A 24,610-nucleotide genomic window follows, 5' to 3' on the forward strand; every position below is an offset into this window, starting at 1 on the left:
GTAGATCTACCATAAAAACGTATGTAAAGTGCCTGTCAGCGAAGAAGACGTGCAAGTACAGCCGCTGTACCAGTATAGAACATGTGATGTACATGTCATGTATAATGTCTGTAACATGCATGCTGAACACAAGTTATACGCGTGTATGATAAATAGCTTTTGCCTGGTACATGTGAAAAGTACTTACGAAACATGCATGTAATGTATGTATACATGTAAAAACCATACATGTGACATGCATGTTGCGGGTATGGAAAACATCTGCTGCTTGCATGTAACAGGTGGAGAACATGGAAAAACCATACATGTGAAATGCATGTTGCGGGTATGGAAAACATCTGCTGCTTGCATGTAACAGGTGGAGAACATGGAAAAATCATACATGTGAAATGCATGTTACAGGTGGAGAACATGGAAAAATCATACATGTGAAATGCATGTTACAGGTGGAGAATTTATAAAAATTGTACATGTGACAGGTACATGCCACATACATGTTACAGGTTTGGAAAGCCTCTGCTGCTTGCATGTAGCAGATGTAAAACATGTAAGAAACATGTGCTGTACATGTATTATACATGCGCGAAACAGGCCTGTTGCTTAGATGCTTCATTGCATGGAAATAGAATGTTAAGGTATGTAACATACATGTTACAGGTGCATGCCCCATGTATTGTACAAGTATATAAAACCTGTTGCCAGCAAGGAAACAGGTGAAGTACATGCGTTGTTACATGTACGAAACATGTTATGTACATGCATTGTCTCGGCATTATACAGGCATGCTATCAACACATGCACCGGAAGTGCACTTAACAAGCATTGTGTATATAGATTACATGCACGTTGTGTTAACTAAAGCAGATAAAATGATAGCCATGCATGTAAAAGTAGAAAAATAGATTTCTGAGAATTAATTTGCACAAGTACTGCATGTGATGTACACCCATGTCCAAAATTATTGTCGCATGTCTATAAATATGTTTTTGTAGAAATATAATTTTATAACGAATTCGCGCGGTATTTCTTATAATGTTAGTATGTGTATAATCAGCAGAGACACGTATGTGGCAAATTTAATGTCAAAAGAGCAGTAAATAAGAACAATAAAACGAAAATGAAACTTCTTTGTCCATTTAGCAATATTTTGTTTTACTCATTCTAATTTTCGTATGTATAATTCTTTTCCCATGTAATTTACCACAAATATACATTTCCCGATTATACACATAGTATCAGTATTAAAAGTACCCTGCAAAATCATTATCAAATTATATTCTTCCAAGAAGACAGTTATAGATATGCGACAATCATTTTGGACATGTGTACATGCAGGGTAACATATAATACTGAATAAGGAATAATTATGCAACAAATGACATTACGAAGAGTAATGGAACTAGCTTTTGAGGTCGAAACCTAGTTTACAAGTGTGCAAGGAGAAAAGAAAATATATACAAAGTTTTGGAACACGCATGTAAATTAGTTCTTACTTGTACTTCATGTACTTGCTAGTCTGTAATGTACAAAATCTGTTGAACATTTTCCTTTCCTCCTTGCACGCCTATAAATGAGTGAAAGTCAGTATTGTTACTTTTCGTAAGGTCATTTCTTAAATACTTATTCTTCGTCTATTATTTTTCTTCAAGTATATGTTACCCAGGATGTACATCCTATGCAACAGTGCTAATTAATTCTGATTTTTTCTACTTTTATATGCTTGAATACAGTTATTTTATCTACTTTAGTTATATGCCATGTGCATATAATCTATATACACAATGCTTGTTACGTGCACTTACAGCGTATATGTTGCTTACGACATGCCTGAATGGTACTAGGACAATGCATATACATCGCATGTTTCGCACATAAAACAATGCATGTTTTTCACCTGTTTCCTTGCTGGCAAGAGATTTTACATACCTGTACAGCATTTGACATGGGCCGGTAACATTTGTGTCACCTACATGAACATTTAGGCTAGCACTTACAACACTTTCGTTGCTTACAAGGAATATTTAGGTTTCCTGAGAGCGCAATACATTTACAAAACATTTTTCGTACATGCTACTATGCTATACGAAACAACGATGGAAGAACTGAGTAACGCGAATTTTCGACTAAAATGCCATTTCCAAGAAGCAAGTTTAACAGGAAATGCCAGAAAAACTATGATTAACGAAAGATATTTAGACGCAATCCTGTTGCCTTTCATAGTTGTTTCATATAAGTACGGTTGTTCCCCTTTATTTTTGCTTATACTTTATTATCTTTTCCTGTTTGGAAGCAAGGTTTGTGTAAATCAGTCACCACGTTTGGACCCGAAAAGAGACCTGGATAAATTTTATTTCATGTCTTACTGTCTGAATGGTAGTTTTATATTTTGAGTAACAAAGCAATTTACGATATACTCATTTTTCTTCCAAACAGGTTTGCTGTGTATCGCCAGCGAATTTTTTGCAACAAAGAAACAAATATGTTTAAGATTCGTTTTGTTCATTAAAGAAATAATAATCATGTTGCCTTTCATAGTTGTTTCATTGAAGTACGGTTGTTCCCCTTTATTTTTACTTATACTTTATTACCTTTTCCTGTTTGGAAACAATGTTTATGCCAATCAGTCACCACGTTTTGACCCGAAAAGAGACCTGGATAAATTTTATTTCATGTCTTACTGTCTGAATGGTAGTTTTATATTTTGAGTAACAAAGCAATTTACGATATACTGATGTACACAATTTATCGTTTTTCTTCCAAATAGGTTTGCTGTATGTCGCCAGCGTGAAATTCAAATGTATTTACAACAAAGAAACACACACGTTTAAGATTCGTTTTGTTTATTAAAGAAATAATGAAATGCTTTCATACAAATGTATATTATATAAAGACTGAAAATACATTTTTTTAAATTCTTGCAAAGAAAACACAATATTTTCTTTGTTCCATCGTTTTATATAAATTATGAAAATCTTAGCAGTGAATATTAAACCAAAAGCAAGTTTACAATGTTAACCGTGCGTCTAAACAAGGGAAGTATCAATGAGCTCATATTGAAACCTACCGTAAAATTTCACTGAGGAAGGAAGTCCCACAGAAAAAACACACAATAAAACAACTGCGTTTTTGAAGTGGAGTTAACCTAAATGGCAGATTGAAATGTCGCGTATCCATGTCGACAATAGCACAATACGTTCAGTACCACCCCTTGTAAACTGCCTGTTAATAATAAAAAATCAATAACAACAATGTGGGTACATACTATACCTAAGGGGAAGTCGTACGGTAAGGTGAACCTTGACAGCAGCCATCTTGAATTTAGGTCAAGTTTTGTAAATAGGAATAGAGCCAAATGATACATGATTTTGGGTAAGAATTTAAGCAGAAAAACAATGGTAGCAATAGTTTTAAGATACATGCATTTGGTAAAAAGTTACAGTCATATTTATTGTGTATGTTTCCATGTACACAACTCCCGAATGAAGCAGCTGTCCAACAATTTGTAAAATACAAAAATATAGGAAACACCCTTTATATTTTCCCAATTTGTCCCAAATGTTGTTAAGCAAAGGTACACACTTGTAGGAGATTAGTCGGCAAATTTGGTCCAAATTGGTTGAATAGGGGTGGAGATACAAGCCGGAAAAACGAAAATTCCATTGGAAAAATACAAAATAGTTTAAACACCATGTAATTCTGATGATTTGTTTGAAATTACGGTGGTCACAACTCAATACTTTCGAAAGCGTACTCTGAAAATATGGTTCAAATCTGTTGAATAGGAGCGGAGATAGACTAGATAATACGAAAATTTAGCCAAAATCGTTGATAACAAAATTCTTATATTAAATGCTGTATGTGCAATTTTCCTCTGATCTGTCTCAAATTTTAGTAACATTTAGTTACAAATTTTAGTTATATTTCAATAGCGACAACTTACTTTTGGGCAGCTGCTTCATTCGGGAGTTGTGTGCATGGAAATATACACAACAAATATGCCTGTAACTTTTTACCAAATGTACGTATCTTAAAACTATTGCTACCATTGTTTTACTACTTAAATTCTTGCCCAAAATCATGTATCATTTTGCCCTATTCCCATTTACAAAACTTGACCTGAATTCAAGATGGCTGCTGTCAACTTATTTTCCCCGATTTTTAAGCCCGCGTAATTGGGAAAAGGGTCAATTTGTGGTTTATCGGATTGTATCGAAGAATAATGGTTGTTTTCGTCCTTTTCTCGTGAAGAACAAGACGATGTACTAAGGCTATTACATAATGTACCTTCTCGTTGAGTGCCAGGAATTTCAGTGTTTACTCTCTTAACATGTAAACGCTTATTCCACCTATATCGTGTTTTTCTTGGTACCTGAAGCACCGAGGGAGTGGGACTGTTGCATGCAACATATTGTTTGTAGTTTCGTTTCATTGTAGTTTATAAGTTAACGTAACTATATTTTAAACACGTATAATGAACATACAAAAAGTAACTACAAATAACTCAAAAGAATATATATACACTGTATCTACAAATTACTATTATACTGTTGGTATGAAGCAAAATTAACACAAACTCTACTGATCATCTTGATCCTTCTGCTTGTCTCCGTGCCTATTCTTCCGAGCCGCCTGTACACATTTGTCCGTCATAGCTGCGTGAACTGCAGACGTCTTGGTATTAGGAAATTTGAGGAGAACATAATCTGTGATCAAAGAAAGGTCTTATCAACAAGGATCTTTTACACATATACTAAGCTGAAAATATAACGAAAGAAACAAACTCCAAGTTAAAAAAAAGTCATATATTGAACAATGAACACTGATTGTAGGAGGTGACTGGGTGGACAGTAGAGAAACTAACAACTACAGATATAGTTATTGTTAAGAAAGAAATAGTTACATTCTGTTTAAAGAGTATTTTAGAAGTGTATTTATAGTTTTTACGGCTATAAGATTGGTTTGACTTAGTTTAACGTCCCACGGTTATGTCTGCTAGACTAAAGGAGAATGACCTGCTGATTATAGTGGAATCGAAACTACTTCGATCGTTCAACTGTACTTCCACCGGGAATCGAACCCGGGACCACGCGAACAGAAGTCAAGCGTGCTAGCCACTAGACCAAGCGAGGGTTCTTTACAGCTATGAGTCAAGTAGCGATAGGATTGGGTAAAGAAGTGGCAAATTAATTGGCCATAACGTACCATTCAATCCTGGACTGATTTCTTCTCATTTCAGGTCATGTCGGTGACCAAGAGAAGGGTTCAGGTGGATCAGTCGGAATCATGCTAAGTGTAAAAGTTAAACAAGTACAAAACTTGGAAAATTCGCCACAGAAACTTACAATTTGTTCACATACGTTAATGGAGATCAGTATCTATCTATCACGCGTATTCGAGTGGTTCAAGAATGTTAAAGGAAGGAGGGACAATCCAAAAACCCACTGTGACAGAGAATGTGTGTAGAAAATCGGTACAATTGTTCGAAACCGCTACATGAAAATTCGAGCAATTACTAACACCAATAAAGAAACAGTAAATAGAGTTTTACACGTGAAAAAGAAGTGTCATAAATCCTCTCGCACCAACACAGATTGAATTGCAGTACTGACATTGTTCAAAACAAAAAAAAATTATATTCGAGGTCAAATTAGAGGGAATTCGGGTATTGGCGAACCCGTCATCTAAAGCAGACCCTCCTTTTTTTATTTTGTCGATTTTCTTGAAGTGAGTTGGCAACATTATCAGAGAACGCAAATTGCTTACTCTTATGTCAAAGCTTTCACTGAAGATGTCATTGAATGCAAATAAGAATACGCAAATTTATGTCTGTAGCAGACTTCAAAACTTTCGAACGGTTAAAAAGTCTTTCCTTATGTATTTAGTTTCATTTAGATTCATGTTATATTAAGAACAAATAGGTGACATTGTCTTGACTAGACCTTACAAGAACATCAAAACCATCATGTAAAAATATTTAATTACTGGTGGCGGATAAAGTGGACCCCGGCATGGTAGCTAAAGTGAAGCAGAGTCCAATTTGCTCAACCTTTCCAGCAGTGCTCCTTTAAAGGTTCTTTTACTGAATTAATGACTGGCATAACTTAAAATGTGTAAACTTAATGCAGATATAACTGTTGGATACACAAATGCACACATGTACGAGTTTCTCAAGTCATTGCAGTATTGTTATAGCCATTGGACAAGTCGGTCATTGGAGTTCTGAAACGTTTCTACAATGGAGAAATCATAATGTACCTCAGACCTACAGGTCATCCTATCACTCACTGTAATTTGACAAAACTTTGATAGGACAATTAAGGTTACAGACCGGCGTCTTTAATTTCTCGTTCAGCACCTTTTGTGCTACAGGATTCTAGCCCATTAACAGAAGACCCCAGGGATCCACTTTATCGGAGCAGTTTCAAAATCAGCAAATTTTCACACTTCCAGTAAGGAAGAATTAAAAAATGAATACAGCATAAGCTAAATTATTGTGCTTAAACATGATACAAATAAATAAAGAATTGTTTTGTTATTGATTTATAGAAGTATCAATTTGTATTTAAAAATATAGCCCACTTCCTCCATGATGTACTATGCAAGAAATGCGAAACAAAAATTATAAGTAAAAGGCATATGAAACCTAACATACCTTTGATAGCACTAATAATATCTGGAGACAGTGTTTTCTTTATTTTGCCACGACCAGTTATTGAACTTGTACTAAGCTCATCATCATCAAAAAAGCACGACATAAGATTTCTCGTGAGCTTTGTAGCAGAATGGCCTGCACTGGCTACGCAGCGAATTAATCGGGAATGCTTTATTGTAATGTCAGGGTAATCAGGACTGAGAACCACATCATCTCCATGTACGGATCTCGAGTATTCCTGTAAGTAAAAGTTTAACACAATAATTAATCTTAACACATTCTACCATTTACTTTTACATATATGATGTACAGTAGAAATAAAATTACCCGAATTGCTTTGGAAACAAACGATCTTACCACGAACAATCTTTTGCGCTTGATTTTGGTTCTTGAACCCCCCCAACACAAAACAAGGGTAGAGATAACGAAAGCCGAAACGATGCGAGACTTAGCTGGATCGAAACTAGTAGTGTGAGCTGATTGACTGATTTTAACACACTGTACATGCAAAATTTAAACTACTTTGTTTTTATAAGTCTTTAATTTGTCATTTAAGCAAATTTAGATTTTTGTATAAAAATACTATTTTCGTAAGTTATCAGGATCGAGTGTAGTCCAATTAATCCGGATAATTGTAACTCTACCGTATATAAGCACAATAACTGCCCAACATATGAACAGTATGTATCAAACACTACTACAACAGCGAAATTGAGCGTGTTTTTAAAATTGCATTGTCTAGGGAATACATATAATTTTATACGCCTCCAGCTAGCAAAAAGGAAACAAAAAGAAACATATGTAAGAACAGTGCCGTCAAATCTAATTAAAACAAGCAAACCGCAAATGATGGCTTTCCGAAAATAGTGACCCAATCACATTTGAAAGGGACGAGAATGGATACATTATACGCAAGAATTTTCGAGGTGCAATCTTCCTATAAGCACAGATGAAATGCAAATATATACACACAAAGAAAGAGAAAATGAAATGACTTTCGAGTCTTCCGTTCTGCGGTTATGTGGAGTAAGCTAAAGGAGACAGTGATGATGAGAACCAATGAAATGATGGAATGAACAGAGGTGAACGCTGTAACCCTCTCCACTGGTCTAGTGGCTAGAATGCGCGCCTTTGGCGTAAAAGATCCCGGTTCGATTCCCGGTGGTAGAGCATTGAAAGAGAGGTTCGGATTCCACTTTAAACTATATGTCCACGTCTCATATAGCCTCCCTCCTGAAAAAAAAGACGTAAGCGATAATCAAATCAAATAATCAAAAGTAAACGCTCTACCATTGAGCCACTGCGACCCCACACAAAGAAAAGAGACAAAATACTTAATGCAGACTTTGTCTGTCTTATAGAGACTATGCCGTTACCTTAAATTACTCATAGTTTGAAATAAGCAAGCAGAAAGAGAAATTTGGACCGCCACTTACATATTTGTATGACCCTAAGAATTTGAACAATTGTACGCCCGCACCCCTTCCCTACAAAACGGCGATAAATTGATCTAAAACCTTAGTCTTAAAATCTAGAAAAGAAACTTACGTTACTACTTTGACTGGATGGTGACACCTCATGGTTGGATTCTTCAAGATCTTCGGCATCTAGCAATGTGAACAAGAATGTCTTGACACTTCTCGGTACTTTGAGCTTCCGCTGTTTATCTCTGGAAGCGCATTCCTTCTTTAGAGCATCTACTAAGCATTTTTCTTCGTCTAATTTGGTGCGCAAATCATTAACTTCTTCTTTCAGTACGCTGCAGTTTTGACATTTGTCGATCTTTCGTACTTTTGGTTTCGAGCCTGATGGACTGTTCTGAGCTGATAAGTATGCGTTGCTTGGATGCTTGTCTATCTGTTCTTGACAAACGTTACTGGCGGATGCTGACTGTAAACTTCCGTTGCAAGAAGTTCTGTTTATTTGCTCTTGCCAGACGTTACTGCCGGGTGTAGTTTCTGTAGCCGACTCAGATGGAAAATTATCCGTACATAGTGTGGGGTCCTTCACAATAGTTTCAAAGTTCCTTTCAAATATTTCTTTCAAACTGCCTGGATTTCTACGATTTTCATCCTCTTCATCTGTTGGAATCGGATCTGTTGAACTTAGGTCATCAGAATTATTACTGCTGCCAGAATCATATCTTATTACCCGTTCCGTCTTCCCGACAAACTTCCTTTGTTCCACCTCACATTCGGTTTTAGTACCTGAAAAAAAAATCCATCATGATGTCATCTGCATCTGAAGTTTTCGGTGGTACATCATAATCACTTCATAAAATATAAGCAATACAAGAAAAGGGCCACCCGTTAAAGGGATCTACTACAGATTACATGCACCAGCTTCCAAGGAAAAGTAGTAGGTTCAGTAGTTAAATAATCGTGGCAGATACTGACCGATTGAAAGTAGTGCCATTGCGGGAGATGTGAGAAGGCTATCTAATTGACCCGGATGGTAAAGTTTGAGATAAAGTGTCCCTTATACAGCTAGCAAACTACAGAAACTGCATACCTCAATCTAGCCGATGCTTCTAAATCACTCGTTCGCAGTAGGAGTACAAATATATAATAAATAATTTCGTAGAGAACAGTGTATACTGATAGTTAATATATAGGGGCGCAGATTTTTTAAAAATATGTGGACATAAAAATGATAACTTTGCGGTTAAACGAGTGACTGCATATGAAAGAGGACTGTGTTCGATATTAATTCCGACTATCGGAGTGCCCTGCATTCTCCATGCCTCCTGCAGGACAAACACCAGTTCTCGCATTAGTTAGTCCATTTGCGATGTCGCTGTCGCAAGACTATTAGAATAGATCGTGGCTAAGCTGTTAGCGCACGCGCCTTTGACGTGAGAAACTTGGGTTTGATTCCCAGTGGAAGCTCATGTGGTTCGGATTTCCTGTTAATCAGTATGTCTACGTTTCATATGGCCTCGTTGCTGAAAGGGACGTTGAACTCAAAATCAACTCAACTATTAGAACGGGAAACTCCAAAACTTAAAGTCAGTGGGTGCGCTTTTAGAATAAGCATAAACCTCGTTTATTCCCCAGTAGTGCAATTCCTAAAGTTTACTGATGAAAGAAGTAAATGTTTTATGAATGTCTGTAAACCGAAGACAAAACTTTTATAAATTGGTTTACACACACACACATTATTACTCGGTAGTAGTACATTGTTACTTGGGCCTGTACAGTAAGAGTTTAAGAATGCCTTATGGAATCATTTGAAGCAAGAAAAGTTAAGACAAATGATTTTTATTTTGCCGACGTATGTAAATATTCACGAATCTAGGCACAGTAGTAATGTTTGCATGGTGTAGCTATTCTTCATAATCTCATTCGAGACTTACAAAACCTACACGCAAACTACAACGTATGATGTTGCAGTTCATTTCCTACATCCCAAGAAATGGCATTTGTGCTGGCTGTATCGCCAGACCACATGAAAATCGAAAAAGAGGTACCAACATGAACTACATTTGGTTAGAGTACATTACTTTACGTTAGGTTATGTTACATTAGGCAGGTTAGGTTCAGTTACAAGTCAATTACCTTCAAAACAAAGGCATGTAAATTTTTACAATTTGCAATAGAACATTACTATTTGCGTATAAATAAGACGTCCGAATGTATATGATATGAAAACTACAGTACAAGACATTAACCAACCTGTGCTAGGTGCTCACTAAAAGCAGAGCGCGTTAGTTAGGGCGGGTAAAGGAACAGGCGCATGAGCGAGGGTAGTGAAAACAGGTGGGTGTTGGCAATGATAAGAGTTTGAATAGCACTTGTCGTTGTTTCATACTAGTAACACTCCACTTGTAAATAGTACACCGTGTCTTTCACACAATTTCAACAGCTGACGTTCGTTATTTTCGTGTACGTAATTCTATAAAACTCACACGATATGTCATAATATTGATATATATGCGCCATTTCCACACTTCATTTCTCGCCACTAAATCATAACAAGTGTACCTCTATGTGAAATAGTCTCTTCCGCCTCCACATACAATGACGCTTAGAACACCAAAACCAGCCTACCAAACCCCTTTCTTAACTTCAGCTATTCCCCTAATCTGCTTTTCATTCAAGCTCCTTCACAAACCAAAATAGGAGTATGTTTAGTACAAGAGGTCCAAAAGCACGTAAAAAACAGAAAATTTACAGAAGAAACGAATGATGCAAGTACTTAGACGTAACAGAACGTAACCAAATCTAACCTAACCTAAACCAACCTACTATTAGTAGAAATAAGCGAAATTCTATCATTCTTTGGAAAAGTATGCTGGACCCATACACTAATATAACATAAACTAACCTAAGCTTACCTAAATTAACATAACCTACCCTAAACTAGCCTAATGTGAACAGAAATTACCAAAATTGTAACATTTTTTAGAGAAAAGTGCTGGACCCCTTCTGCTAAACATAGGCCCCAAAATAAATTATCCAATTCACCCAGTAGATTTCCAAAATATTGGAGGCGGTACAGCACTTAAACCCCAAGAACCAATATGGTTCACACTGTTTTACGTTAATCACTAAAAATCTACTATTCTACTCTGATACCTACAAAAGTGTTATTTAAACTCAGATATCTAGATTCAGGTCGACTGCCAACAGTTAAAGTGTACTAAATAGTTTATTTTGGCGCCAACTGTTGTTGATCTAGCCACACAATAAATAAATTAAAAAAAAAAAAAACTTAGGATTATAAATAGTAAATACTTCTAAAATATAACAGAGTGACAGTGAATTAAAAGTGAGCACAATACTCTGTTACTTAGCCAGAAGACATTTTCTCCAATGTACTTCGCTGAGTCATTAACATCCGTAGATTCATGCGATTTGTATTTCCATCGTTCGGTAGTTACTACAAATTCGCGGTAATTTTCTGTTTCGACAGTTCACTGCAAAACACACGGTAATGAATCACACATTAAATATATGTCATTATCTTAAATTAATTACATCTATAGCTGTTAAAGTATTGTTAGAGCCAAATACATTACTCACCTACATAAAGAATTCTACCATCGTAGCACGTGCTTCCTTTCCATTGTACAGGGTACACTTTTCCAAGTGTAAGTTTACCTGTACATTTACATTTCTTGCGGTGTAGAATGGAATAAGTATTATTATCCCATTCAACTACAACATACGCATTATTTGCCGTTGACATCTTGAAAGCCACTGTAATCTTGTGGAAACTTACAATTCATCCGCTACCATCGAGCACACAACCATAGAAAAACCACTGATCACAAACCCTAACGTCAACAACCAGCAGACGATTGACAACGAACAAACGAACGCTGTGGCGCCAAGCGTCTTTCCTGTGCGTAAACATATAGGTTCTGATCACGTTATAATTATGTTGTTTTCGATATTGTCTCCCAAGTTTACAATATACATATAAGAATAACTTATATGTGTATGACGATAATTGTGTATTGTTCACATATCGCAATTCTTAAGGAAAGGAAACTTATTATTCAGACTCAGGGGTGTCATTTGAGAAAGTCAAGGGGGCAATCGCCCCATGAGTTTCAGAATCTCTTAATTAATTGTGCAGTAATATAATATAAATAAAATGTTAGTGTGTTTGTGCGTATGCTTCTTTGGGTGCCAGACGAATGGACCGAGAGTTATCAAATTTTGGTCACGGGTATGCTGGTCCACGGCCAAGACCAAGACGAAGCATTTTTTCCAAACTTCGAACTAGGGGTCGCAAGGGAGGATTTACTACGACATGAAAATATAGTCGAAAATGACTTATATTAATGTTAACTTCATAGTTTTCGGAATCGCTGAGATCATAGTGAAACTCCCGATTGCGTTCACTTGCCCACCCCCCTTGGGGGCCAAGAGTCAACAGCAGGTCACCGAGAAATGTACAAATAATCGAAAATAACCAATATTAGTGTCAAGTCTATAATTTACAGGCTCGCTGAGATTAACGCTGAAGCTATGGATCCCGTATATAATTCCAAATACAGCCCCATCGCCTAGGGGCCGAGTCAGGGACATACGCAGGGGGTGGTCCTGGGGGTCCGGACCCTCCCCGAAATTTCGACTTTTATGTAAATTTAGCCTAATTTTAGGGGCAACTTTAGAAATTTTAATATAAAATACTCTCATATTGAGTTTGGACACCTCCCGAAATAAATTCCTGCGTACGCTACTGCCGAGAGTCACCAAGCGGGTCACCGAGACACGTAGAAATAAGCGAAAATTACCGATGTTAGTGTCAAATACATTATCGTATCCTTTTATCCATCTGCATGTACTTTCCAGGTGTTTTACATGTACATGGTAAGTACCTGGGCATACTGGGGAAATAATGCATTTCCCATGCATGTGGCATGTAGTTTCCGATACATAGTGATTTACCTGTCTTATATTCCCTGTACATGTACGCTTTATCTACGTCTGCCAGGTACAATACATGCACCTGTGACATTCATTTTCCGTGGATGCATGTTCCTTACCTGTTTTCATTTATATGTACAGGAATTGTACATTCCATGTTTTTCACTCCTAACTTACGCATGTAAACATGTAATTTACATTGCATTTTTTCTATCGTTCTGCAGGTACTTTGCATGTGTTTTACATGTACATGGTAAGTACCTGGGCATACTGGTGAAATAATGCATTTCCCATGCATGTGGCATGTAGTTTCCGATACATAGTGATTTACCTGTCTTATATTCCCTGTACATGTACGCTTTATCTACGTCTGCCAGGTACAATACATGCACCTGTGACATTCATTTTCCGTGGATGCATGTTCCTTACCTGTTTTCATTTATATGTACAGGAATTGTACATTCCATGTTTTTCACTCCTAACTTACGCATGTAAACATGTAATTTACATTGCATTTTTTCTATCGTTCTGCAGGTACTTTGCATGTGTTTTACATGTACATGGTAAGTACCTGGGCATACTGGTGAAATAATGCATTTCCCATGCATGTGGCATGTAGTTTCCGATACATAGTGATTTACCTGTCTTATATTCCCTGTACATGTACGCTTTATCTACGTCTGCCAGGTACAATACATGCACCTGTGACATTCATTTTCCGTGGATGCATGTTCCTTACCTGTTTTCATTTATATGTACAGGAATTGTACATTCCATGTTTTTCACTCCTAACTTACGCATGTAAACATGTAATTTACATTGCATTTTTTCTATCGTTCTGCAGGTATTTTGCATGTGTTTTACATGTACATGGTAAGTACCTGGGCATACTGGTGAAATAATGCATTTCCCATGCATGTGGCATGTAGTTTCCGATACATAGTGATTTACCTGTCTTATATTCCCTGTACATGTACGCTTTATCTACGTCTGCCAGGTACAATACATGCACCTGTGACATTCATTTTCCGTGGATGCATGTCCCTTACCTGTTTTCATTTATATGTACACGTATTGTACATTCCATGTTTTTCACTCCTAACTTACGCATGTAAACATGTAATTTACATTGCATTTTTTCTATCGTTCTGCAGGTACTTTGCATGTGTTTTACATGTACATGTTAAGTACATGGGCTTAAGAGGAAAAACTAGCATTTCCCATGCATGTGACTGATAGATTACAGGCACATGCCATCAATTTGAATCATGTTTTTTGAACATACCTATTGCTCTTGTATGTCCCAGGTATATTACATGGACCTGTACTATGCATGTACCTTGGTGTATGTACATTACATGTCTCCTTTATATGTACAGATACTTTTCATTGCATGTTTGAGAACTTCTAACATTGAACACCATCTACACATGTATCACATGTTTATAGCCACAGGTAGATTCACCTGTCAGTGGGAAACTAACATGCTTTTTACAGCTACAGGCGCCTGTATAGTACCTGTTAAAGTCACATGTACCTGTACATGCACAGAACATTGCCTGGAATTTGTCACATTTTCATATGGGGTAGCATTTGAAGTTTTAACAACTTTCAGCTCTCCTCAAGGTTCTTGATTTCTCAAGATAATTTCCTTTTTCATCACTTTTTGAATGTCTTCATATTTAAGGCTTTTATATATATATATATATATATATATATATATATATATATATATAATCTTCTGTGGGCACCTGAAAAAACTGACTCTTTTGTGAAATATAGTAAATTTCCATGACTTTCGTCATATTTTGAAGTATTTCCCTGATTTTCCATGACAGTCTAATTTCCGACTTCAAAAATCAGTGTGAACCCTGCTATGAGTCAGTATTAGCTACCAGAGCTGACATCTGGTAGCATTCATTTGTACTTAAGGTGTATAAGAAGCGTTTTATTTCATCAGATAAATATTTCGCTGATACTGCCACCTCAAATTGACCATACAGAACTTCATCTGATTTTGAACTTGATAAGGTAGAAAAAGAGATCCAGTAAGAAGCTCGAAACATAGTGTAATTTGATTATTTTAATCAAATTTTATTTTATTGAATTTCTTTTTCAAACTTAATTCTGCACATCTCTTATACTCTAAGGACTCAATCTGCAAGGTACAATTTCAAGCCAATGATGTTTACAAAATTTAACAGATATAACGTCTTGGTTTCCGAAATACTTAGATAGAGTATCAATTTCTTATGATAAGAATTACGGATCCCATAAAGCAATTACTACTTACTTAACCTTTTTATTTGTGTTTATTTCACTAGTAGAGGTTACTACTATAATCTATTCACTTCCATTCTACGAACCGTTGATATAAGATTTACTCTGTATTACTCTTATCGAATTCCTTACTGCAAATAGCACATGTTGCTTCTTAGATTCATCCTTGCTAACCTTAACATAATGGCAGGCACGATGTCTTGAAATTTTGATTTTCCGAATATGTTAACAATTTCTGGCTTACGAACACCGTGCGCAATATGGACATCAATGGATTAATTGTGAACGAAAGGAATCAATTCTTTTTCCACTGAATATTTTATAGACAAACCCACACCTGTTATTCCTGTACAAGTATTGATTACTTAAACGTAGCTGCATGATTATATGACTCGATCGATAATTAAGTACTTGGAATCTCCAACCAAAACCACTAGTAGAGTTTCTAAGAATCAACTAAATAGAATCACTATTGAAGTTTCTAAGATATGCAATTAATTTTCCTGAGCTTTTCCATGTTTTCTACATTTGTATTTAAAAAATCAGAAATGCTTTATTGTACTGTGTATTGTTCATATTAACTTGTATGCATCGTAGAAAGTTTAAATCAGATCATGTATCAAGATTGGATACAGTATTCGAAACTTGGACATAGGTTAACTTAAGTAAACTAAAATAATTAACTTAGCCATCGACAAACTTTGTAAAATGGATAAGTTGTTTGAGATGCTACTTAAGCATAGTTTGATCACTAAAAATTATTAGGAATAATATTCATATAACAATCTTTATTTATAATTAATGTATTACAAAAAAATATATTTAGATACAAATTTTTTCCCACAAATTACTACCAGATACAATTTATACATTAACTTATTAACAATTATTTTATGCAATGATATTTGGTTTCGTAAACAGCTTGTATCGAAGAGAAAACCGTTCACCATGCGTAAATCTGCTCGAAAAAGCACTAATATATAATATAGAGTTTCACGCAGTTAGTAGATAGAAGAAGTTAACCAAGTATACCTTTCAAAACAGACGTGAAAATAGCATGCAATACATCTTAATGCCTCTTGTAATTCAGAGTTGAAATCAATGCACATGCCTTCTGGAGAGAGCCCATTTCCAATATTATTAAAGGTACAATGTTTAAAATATAATGATTTTACGTATTAAGTGAAAAAGCAAGCACATTCCAGGTTTGGAAGTGGGAAAAATCCGTAGAATAGAAATTAAAAATTGAGAATTAGAAAGAGGCTGAGAAGCGATTAACTCAGGTACGTTAAAATTGATATACATAGATATTTACGTTTAAATATCACGTAAATATCCAAGTTGTCACTTTCGAACTACTAGTTCTTTCTGCAGGTCTTTGGCTTGTCACAGCCTTTTCCTATATGCATCTATAGGTACTATTTTGTACGGTAAGAAGCCACTGATAGGTACGTATTTTCGTAAATAGGATGGGAATATTTTGAATTATTTGAAAATACATTTTCATAAAAGAAACTTCTTTTGGTACTTGCTCTTGATACACCAAGTATAATTATTATCAGCTTTACATATGCTCGGATTCATTTAAAATCACAAACCGTAACTGTTCGTATAGACAAAAATATTTATGCACAAATTACTGCAGTAGGCTTATTACCTGTTATAATAATAATAATAATAATAATAATAATAATGTGTCAGGTAATTGCCTACTTGAAGATTTAATCATAATTTTTCCAGATGCGTGCGACAGTTACTTAAATACAGATTAGCTTTTAAGAGAACGGTTGAGAGGTTTTTAAGTACACATGTTGATCTAATAAATTTGTAGCTCACCTGAAACTACAATCTTCGTATATAAAAGAAGTGACTGCGCAACGCCTAGCCCAAACCGCTTATGGTAGAAACCTGAAATTTGGACAGTACGTGGGATTTGTGACGTACGATACCATTAAGGACGGACTGGAAATTCGACGAAGGAGGGAGGAAATACGAGTGCCAATTATTACACTAAAATGTCCATATCTCGGAAACTGTGAAGATTAGACATGAAAGTTAGTACACGAATAAATAACTGAACACATGTTTGTGCATTTATATATATTCTTCCCGACTAAGAGGTTCTTCACCTATTATACATGCATATGTATATAGTCTTTATTTTATACAATACCCCCCACCAAACAGCCGGATCAATGTTTAAAACGGTGAGTTCTAAGAAGTAAAAATCCGTAATTCCCTGACTTTTCCAGGTCGTTGGGAACCCCGTAAGATAGAAGAAAAGGGTTGAGAATTACAATTATTATAATAAGACGTCTATATTATATACTTAGTATTTCGATATATATATATATATATATATTTTATTATTATTTAAAATAATTTAACAGGTTTCAGCATTCTTTGATGTATGTAGGGAAGAAAAACACAGTGGGGCTTGCAATTATTATATGTCCACGTCTCAGAATCCCTTAAGTTGGGACATGGAATTTGATATTTGGATCCTTTATTTAAAATAAAATAAGTGTTTCATCTTATCCTGAAGATAAGTGGTGGGTGTTGCAATTATTATATAATGTTCGTATCTCGGAATCTCATTTCGAATTTTAAATCTGCAATTTATCTTTAAAGGACAAGTATACACTATTGATATGTTTGTGGTAAGATTTATGGGCCTCCCTCTTTCACAAGGTGTAATCACAATATTGTACGTTAGTGAACAGACTTATTTCTTTTCTATGAGATAGGCGCATTGATGTTTGTTTTATTCCAGGTTAAATGCTTCGAACGCATATTAGATATTAATATGTAGCCGGTGTATTCTTCTTAAGATTAAATTTTGTTTGGACTTTTCATCTTAATAATTCAACACATGTTTCAATGTCTTTAGTTGTTTGGCCTAGAATGGAAGAAAAAAGGAGTGGGGGCGTTCAAGTGCATGTTTCGTTGTTATATATCCAGATCCAGATCCTGGGGTGTCCAAGGAATCTCAAAAGGATTGGTGCCCATGGGTGCTTCCGTAAGTGCTCGTACGAGAGGTTCGAAATTTGTGCGAGCCTTCAAGTTCAGATGTATTCCACGTGAAAGGTACAGAAGAAAAAAACAAAATATTCTCCACAGTAACAAGTGAGGGCACTTGCTAGTTTACATTTAAATTGTCAAATATTGACATTGTAATAACTTGTTACGGGTACAACTGTGTGACACTACGCTAGCATCTGGTTTCCGCCGTGGCTTCTTAAGTGTAATATACAGATTTCAGCAGACTCCAGTAGGATTTCTTGTTTTGTTAGAAACTTATTATCAAGAAAGATGAAATCCAATCTTAGTACATGTTGACAGTTGACCATTAATGCATTAACTACAACAATACTATGAGTTCAACATGCTGCTAATTCAACAAATTTGAAATTGTTATTGCACGAGCTTTAACATGTCATTTGGATTTACATCGCATTAAGGACATGCTTGCTAGGGATGACCTAATTTACCAAGAAATTGATAAGAGTAGCATTTCGAAAACTCGTTGCTTTCACTCCTATATCGATGTAAGAAAAGCTACCTATCCACGGTAAACTTCGGTCTGTCTTTCAGATTTACCAACTATTTTGAAAAGTATTCGATATAATCAAATATCGAAGCTCACTGAAATTAACATCCTGTCTATTAAATATTTAATTAGCATCCGAAATAAGTCAATAATCTGTGTTAGAAGCGCACACTTTTCCAACAAACAACACTCGTCAATTATTGCTTGTAATACTGCTCAGTATTAACTCTATCGTTATTTTGATATCCAGATATTATGGGTTAGTCTACAGTCTTGAGTTCAAAACAATACTGAAGATCTCAAAAGAATAAGTTCTCTTAAAATTCTAACATACAAATTACTTACATAGCCAGAATTTGCGAAATGCTTCGTTTCACGAAATTCAGTTTTTGATGTTAATTCTTTTCGAAAACACGAGTCTATGAACACTATAAATATGACAAGTCCAAAATCAAACATGCAAACATGGAGAAAATGTCAAAAACAAACCCAATAAATCCCTGTAGTCAAAAAGTAAAAGAAATGCATGCAGTCCAAGAAATATTTTCTATAATCAATGACCCATCTACATGACGAAGACGTTTTGAGATTTAAACGTATCTAAAAACGCAAACACGACATATAACATCTATTGTACTACTAGAACAGGTTTTAGATTTTAAAAATTAGTTACAAATAAAACAGGGGTTCTATGTTTTAATAAAGAATATACAAAAACAGGAGAAGTATCCACATTAAAATCCATTACAATTAATAATAAATAAATAAACAAATCTTTATTCTCTTTTTGTTTATGCTTGGCCACATTGATACAGAATTAAAGAATTGACATAGAAAACAGTAACAGTTTTAAGTACAATAGGTTGTGGATCAACTACTTCAAAATATAAATAAGAATACCATCATAATACTTATATTCCGAATGTTGCTTTAAGGCAAGTATCATGCTCACACGAAGTTGGCAACATTGTTCTGGAATGAACATAAAGTGCTACTGCATATAGAACGTTTTCAAATACATTTCCTTTTCCAATATTAACAATCTACAATAAACTGATTTACATTGCATTAGTATTTTTGTTCAAAGCGTATTTCTTATCGAGGATGTCAAAAATTCACACCAACGCACACGCGCACACATCTTATGAATAATTAACATTGATATTTTTGAAATAAATAAATAAATATAAAATGGTAACTGTACCTTCATTGAATTAACACTGGTTAAAAAGCTGAAGATAATGAATTCAAGAAGAAAACAGAATAAAATCATGAACTTTGGACTGTTGCATTAGTACGTCTTTACTTTAACATACATTTCAGCTAGATTGACAGGTAAAACCAAGAATGTTTATTTTCACTAATTATTTCATATAAATACTTCACTTCAGAAACTCCTTGAGTTCTGACATGGATTACATCTCAGTACACAATGTTAACTGCGCTCTTTCCAAAACAGTTTTAAATACTCCTCAACCTTCTACTGGTATTATGCAATAAATTAGTGCATAAGCAAGAATCAGCTAAGATCTTGCAATAATAATTGCACATAGTGCAACTTTTAATAATCTGCTTCAGTTACTCTGAAATTAAATATAATTCCATTTTTTCCCTGGCTAATTTAATCTATATTATTATGGCTCTGCTCCATTTACTAGTGGCTCTTTGTCACCATCTTCTTTATGCTTAGTTGGATCGTCAGGCTTCATGGCTGGGAAAAACAGCACCTCCTGCAAAGGACAGATACTGTGGTCACCCCATAGGACTTTCAACGAAAACATATCAAGCATACATGCACCATTTACTAATTCTACTACTACATTCCCCTCACACAACACATTAATAACACGCACAAATGAGAAAAATATAGATTTAGAAGAAGCGATAAAATCGGTTCAAGGGCTGGATGATTTTTTTTTTTTTTTTCTCTTGAATCAAGAACAAATCAAACTATTTTATAATCCATACCCATCCATACATAAGTGATTTCCGGTTATCTTAGTAGACATGATAAAAAAAAAAAAAAAAAAAAACCTACCTCTTGGTAATTTCCTGAGAAATACCATAGTTTGTAAATGTACTATAAACATTTAATCCGTGTTTTAAAAGAATTAGTTAATTCGCAAATACAAAATCAATGAACAACCAAAATTTCCCGACATAGAAACTATTTCTCTACAATAAAAAATGAATTGGTGCATCTCAAAAGCTGGCTGAAGAGTATTAATACGCCAGCCACTAACTACCAGCTGATTCTGATAATAATCTTTATTTACGGATTAGCTGATTGGGATTAATTCTTTTAAAATTCGCTATTTTAGGCTTTTAAGATTTAACAATATTAGAAAAACCATTACAGTTAAGCGACAAAGGTGGCATTCTTTTTTCTATTATACAAAACACGCCCTTATTTCTAAACTTGGTATCATACGAATCATTCAACCCTTGACATATCTGAAACCGATAAATATATGAAAAGTAACACTGTAAAAAACATGCTTAGACAATGAATGTCTGTTTAAAAGTGGAACACGCCGAGAAAATAACTGCGACTTTTCTCTCTTCTAGATACGTAAAAACTACCAGATGTTACACAAGGCAAATTTTAATTTACTAACTCCATAATTTTGTATATGTACACCCTATATATCAAGCAAAACTGTTACATGCAAATTTATCCCCGTTTAGAGTAAGCATTCCCGAAATAAACGTTAATTTGAATCTTGATTTCATTTTTAAAAATCGACGAATTAAAAAAATCAACTAAAATGTAAATTTTTAAAATCATGAAATATAGCCGATTCAAAAATAGGTCTTCTGGGACCTGAGAGATATCCTGGTACAATCATTGTATCCTGCAATAAAGAAGATACTTGTCACAATTCTGTTTGGAAAATGTAACTATTAATGATTTAAATAACGATTCTAATAAAATTATATATGATAAATAGAGAAAAGAACCGATTTCATCACAATTTTTCTTAGAAATATACTGCCAAAACTTACATTACGGCACACTATCGTCAGTTATGTATCACTCACTTGTTTTTGTATTTTTCATTATTTGAAATGTTATGAAACTGATTTTCATCCACTGTCACAACGACCAAGGATGTTCTATTGCACATCAGTTAGGTGTATCGATTCACAGGGTAAGTCATGCAGAAGAAACAGGATAGAAAGAAAGAAAGAAACTGACCGACCACGACTGCAAAAGACGGTTATAACATAATTGTTTATACAGAGCTCCCTCGAGGGTAGTGAATAGCGTACGCGCCTTGAGCGCGAGAAACCCGGGTTCGATTCCTGGCGGGAGCTCATATGATTCGAATCCCACGTTAAACTGTACGCCCATGTTTTATATAGCCTCGCCGGTAAAAAGGACGCTAAACTCAAATCAAATAAAAAAATCAAAACATGATTATACAATGTACTTAAGCAACTTTTCATCAACAATGAACGTCACTTTTATCCTATTTCATCTCTTAAACATTTTGCAACCTCCGTTATGTTCTATGGTTCCCTAATATGATATCTATCCTCAGTCCTACAGCATGGTTGCAACGGTTTGCTGAAGAATTATCAAGGTCTTTCTATTCTACATGAACTAACGAACAAAATCGGTACTGATACAACTCATCTTCACATATCACTACTACTTATGTTCATCATTGAGACGGCGACATCCTGGACTGGTCTACTTGCTCGCACTCACCAAATTATTTTTTTGTAATTGATATTTGCAGTCCTATCTGTCTAGTAAAAATTTTGCTACAGATTTTTAAAAGATGTACAACTTTTAGATACTGTAGTTATATCTTTGTAAGGATGTTATAACTACTGTGGAAACTACATGCCCTTTCAATCTCAAGTATGGGTTTCTCAAGTAGCTGATACACTTCGTTACTATGAAGACGATTTGTAGCAGAAACTTGTCAGTACCAAAGATCACTGTTCCGCGCAACAGGCAACAGATTGTACTTAATGGAAAAACTGCAATTTGAGATCATCGCTTTTGTTTGTTTAATAAAAGCCTGAAAACTTCATTATCTAAGCTCAGGGTGGCCAATGCGTCGACCGCAGTGTTATTTCTGTGCATATTGATTACTGTTATTGCTTTATTAAGAGTGATCAGTTTAACGAACGAGACACTCGGCAAACTGGCACAATATAACCATTGTTATGTCGTTATTCATTCCTGTGAAGACTCTTCAGCTTTTCAAAACAAGAGATTATTATTTATTTAACCTTATTCCAATTTTAACTTTCACATTATTTTTTAACAGGAATCAGGACTAGTGGTATCGACTGTCTCTTGAATGTAATGTTTTAGACTTTCAAACTATTCTATGCATAAGTATTGGAAGTCTTATAGAACGGCTATGTTCGTCCGTCAACAGTAAGAGATATACTGAGATGCGGTTTTTTGTAAGCGATTCACCGTCCCAAGGATAGGTTTCAAATCCTCCGTTAACTTTCTATTCGATTCTTTCAAGTGGTTGAAATTAATAATTAGACGCCATAAAACGAAAATGATAACAGATAACGAGAAGCCATTCCTGTAAACGATTTAGCGCAAGGCAATGTACCATGACTGTCCTGACCAATTTATCAAAACCGGAAGTGGTTCAAATATCTCCGGTTTTAATACTGATTTCCACAGAGCAAAAACGGAAAGAAATATCGAGATGCGGTTTTCTGCACCGCGTCCCAAGAATAGGTTTCATTCCCTCTGTTAACTCTTTATTCAAACCGGAAGTGGTTCTAATTAGTCATTTCCGGTTTCAACAGGTTCAAATCGAAGGAACAGGTTCTATCTTTGATCTTGTTAATGTATTCCAAATAGTAATTATATAAATGTATTATTTGAAGTTTAAGTATTGAATTTCTATAATTTGGATGTCTATCATAATTTTACACTGTGAAACAAAACTCACTTGTTTTATAATTGAATTTGATGTGGAAGGATTGGTCTTTTCTTCAAAAATCTTTTCAAACGAAGACTCAAATATGAGCTTTAAGGGTACGTTAAAAAGTTTACTACGTAACTACGAGCTATAACAGGACATTTTTAAGGAATATTTAGCGTCCCGTTTGGAATTTTCTTATGAGACGGACTATTCAACAGATAAGTAAATAGTTAGTGATTCCTGAAAAAATAAAAACAGCCCTCAAACCTTAAAAGATTGGACACCTCTAACCCGTAAGCTTGAAATCAAAAACTGAAACATGCTTGGATAATCAAGTTGTTGTATATCGTTAATGCCCGATTTTTATATTTTTATATATATAGGATTTCTGTCATTATTGTCATCAGTCTAACTGAAGTTAATAACTCAATCTTGGTTAAATCTGTGTTTGATACAGAATTTTGGAATCATACAGCACATTTGAAAACTCAGAACATAATGATTAAAAAAAAAAAAAAAAAAAATCCGAACCTACTGTTCATCATTAATACTGCAAAGTAACTAAATTGAAGTTAAGCTCCTTTACACTGAGGTTGTAGTATCTTTAGTAACTCGCCATACTAATAATACAAAATAATGGAACTTATTTTCTAGAATTACTGTGACTTTACACATTTCAAATACCTAGTACATTACCCTCTGTTAAATTATTATCGGAGACTTATACTTGTGCTCATGTCGGGGCACAAAGGAATGTTACGAAATGAAAGGAGTTATCTTAAAAATACTCCAAAATTCAAGTAGTTTTAAATGTATCCAAGAAATGACCAAACTTCAT

The 24,610-nt window shown here is 34.9% G+C and overlaps 1 protein-coding gene across 1 annotated transcript; it reads right to left on the bottom strand.

Annotated features, from left to right (window-relative positions):
- Nucleotides 1–2,822: 2,822 nt before the first annotated feature.
- LOC145678090 (uncharacterized) lies at nucleotides 2,823–12,525 on the bottom strand. Its single transcript, XM_081748226.1, has 4 exons — nucleotides 11,677–12,525; nucleotides 8,201–8,859; nucleotides 6,653–6,890; nucleotides 2,823–4,703 (listed from the first exon to the last, which is right to left on the bottom strand). Exons 1-4 carry the CDS (start codon nucleotides 11,840–11,842, stop codon nucleotides 4,576–4,578), a joined length of 1,191 nt encoding a protein of 396 aa, XP_081604352.1. The 5' UTR covers nucleotides 11,843–12,525; the 3' UTR covers nucleotides 2,823–4,575.
- Between the last annotated feature and the right edge of the window lie 12,085 nt (nucleotides 12,526–24,610).

Source organism: Thermobia domestica, unplaced genomic scaffold (genome assembly GCF_964235325.1).
Source record: "Thermobia domestica unplaced genomic scaffold, izTheDome1.hap1.1 HAP1_SCAFFOLD_1854, whole genome shotgun sequence".
Classification (NCBI taxonomy): domain Eukaryota; kingdom Metazoa; phylum Arthropoda; class Insecta; order Zygentoma; family Lepismatidae; genus Thermobia; species Thermobia domestica.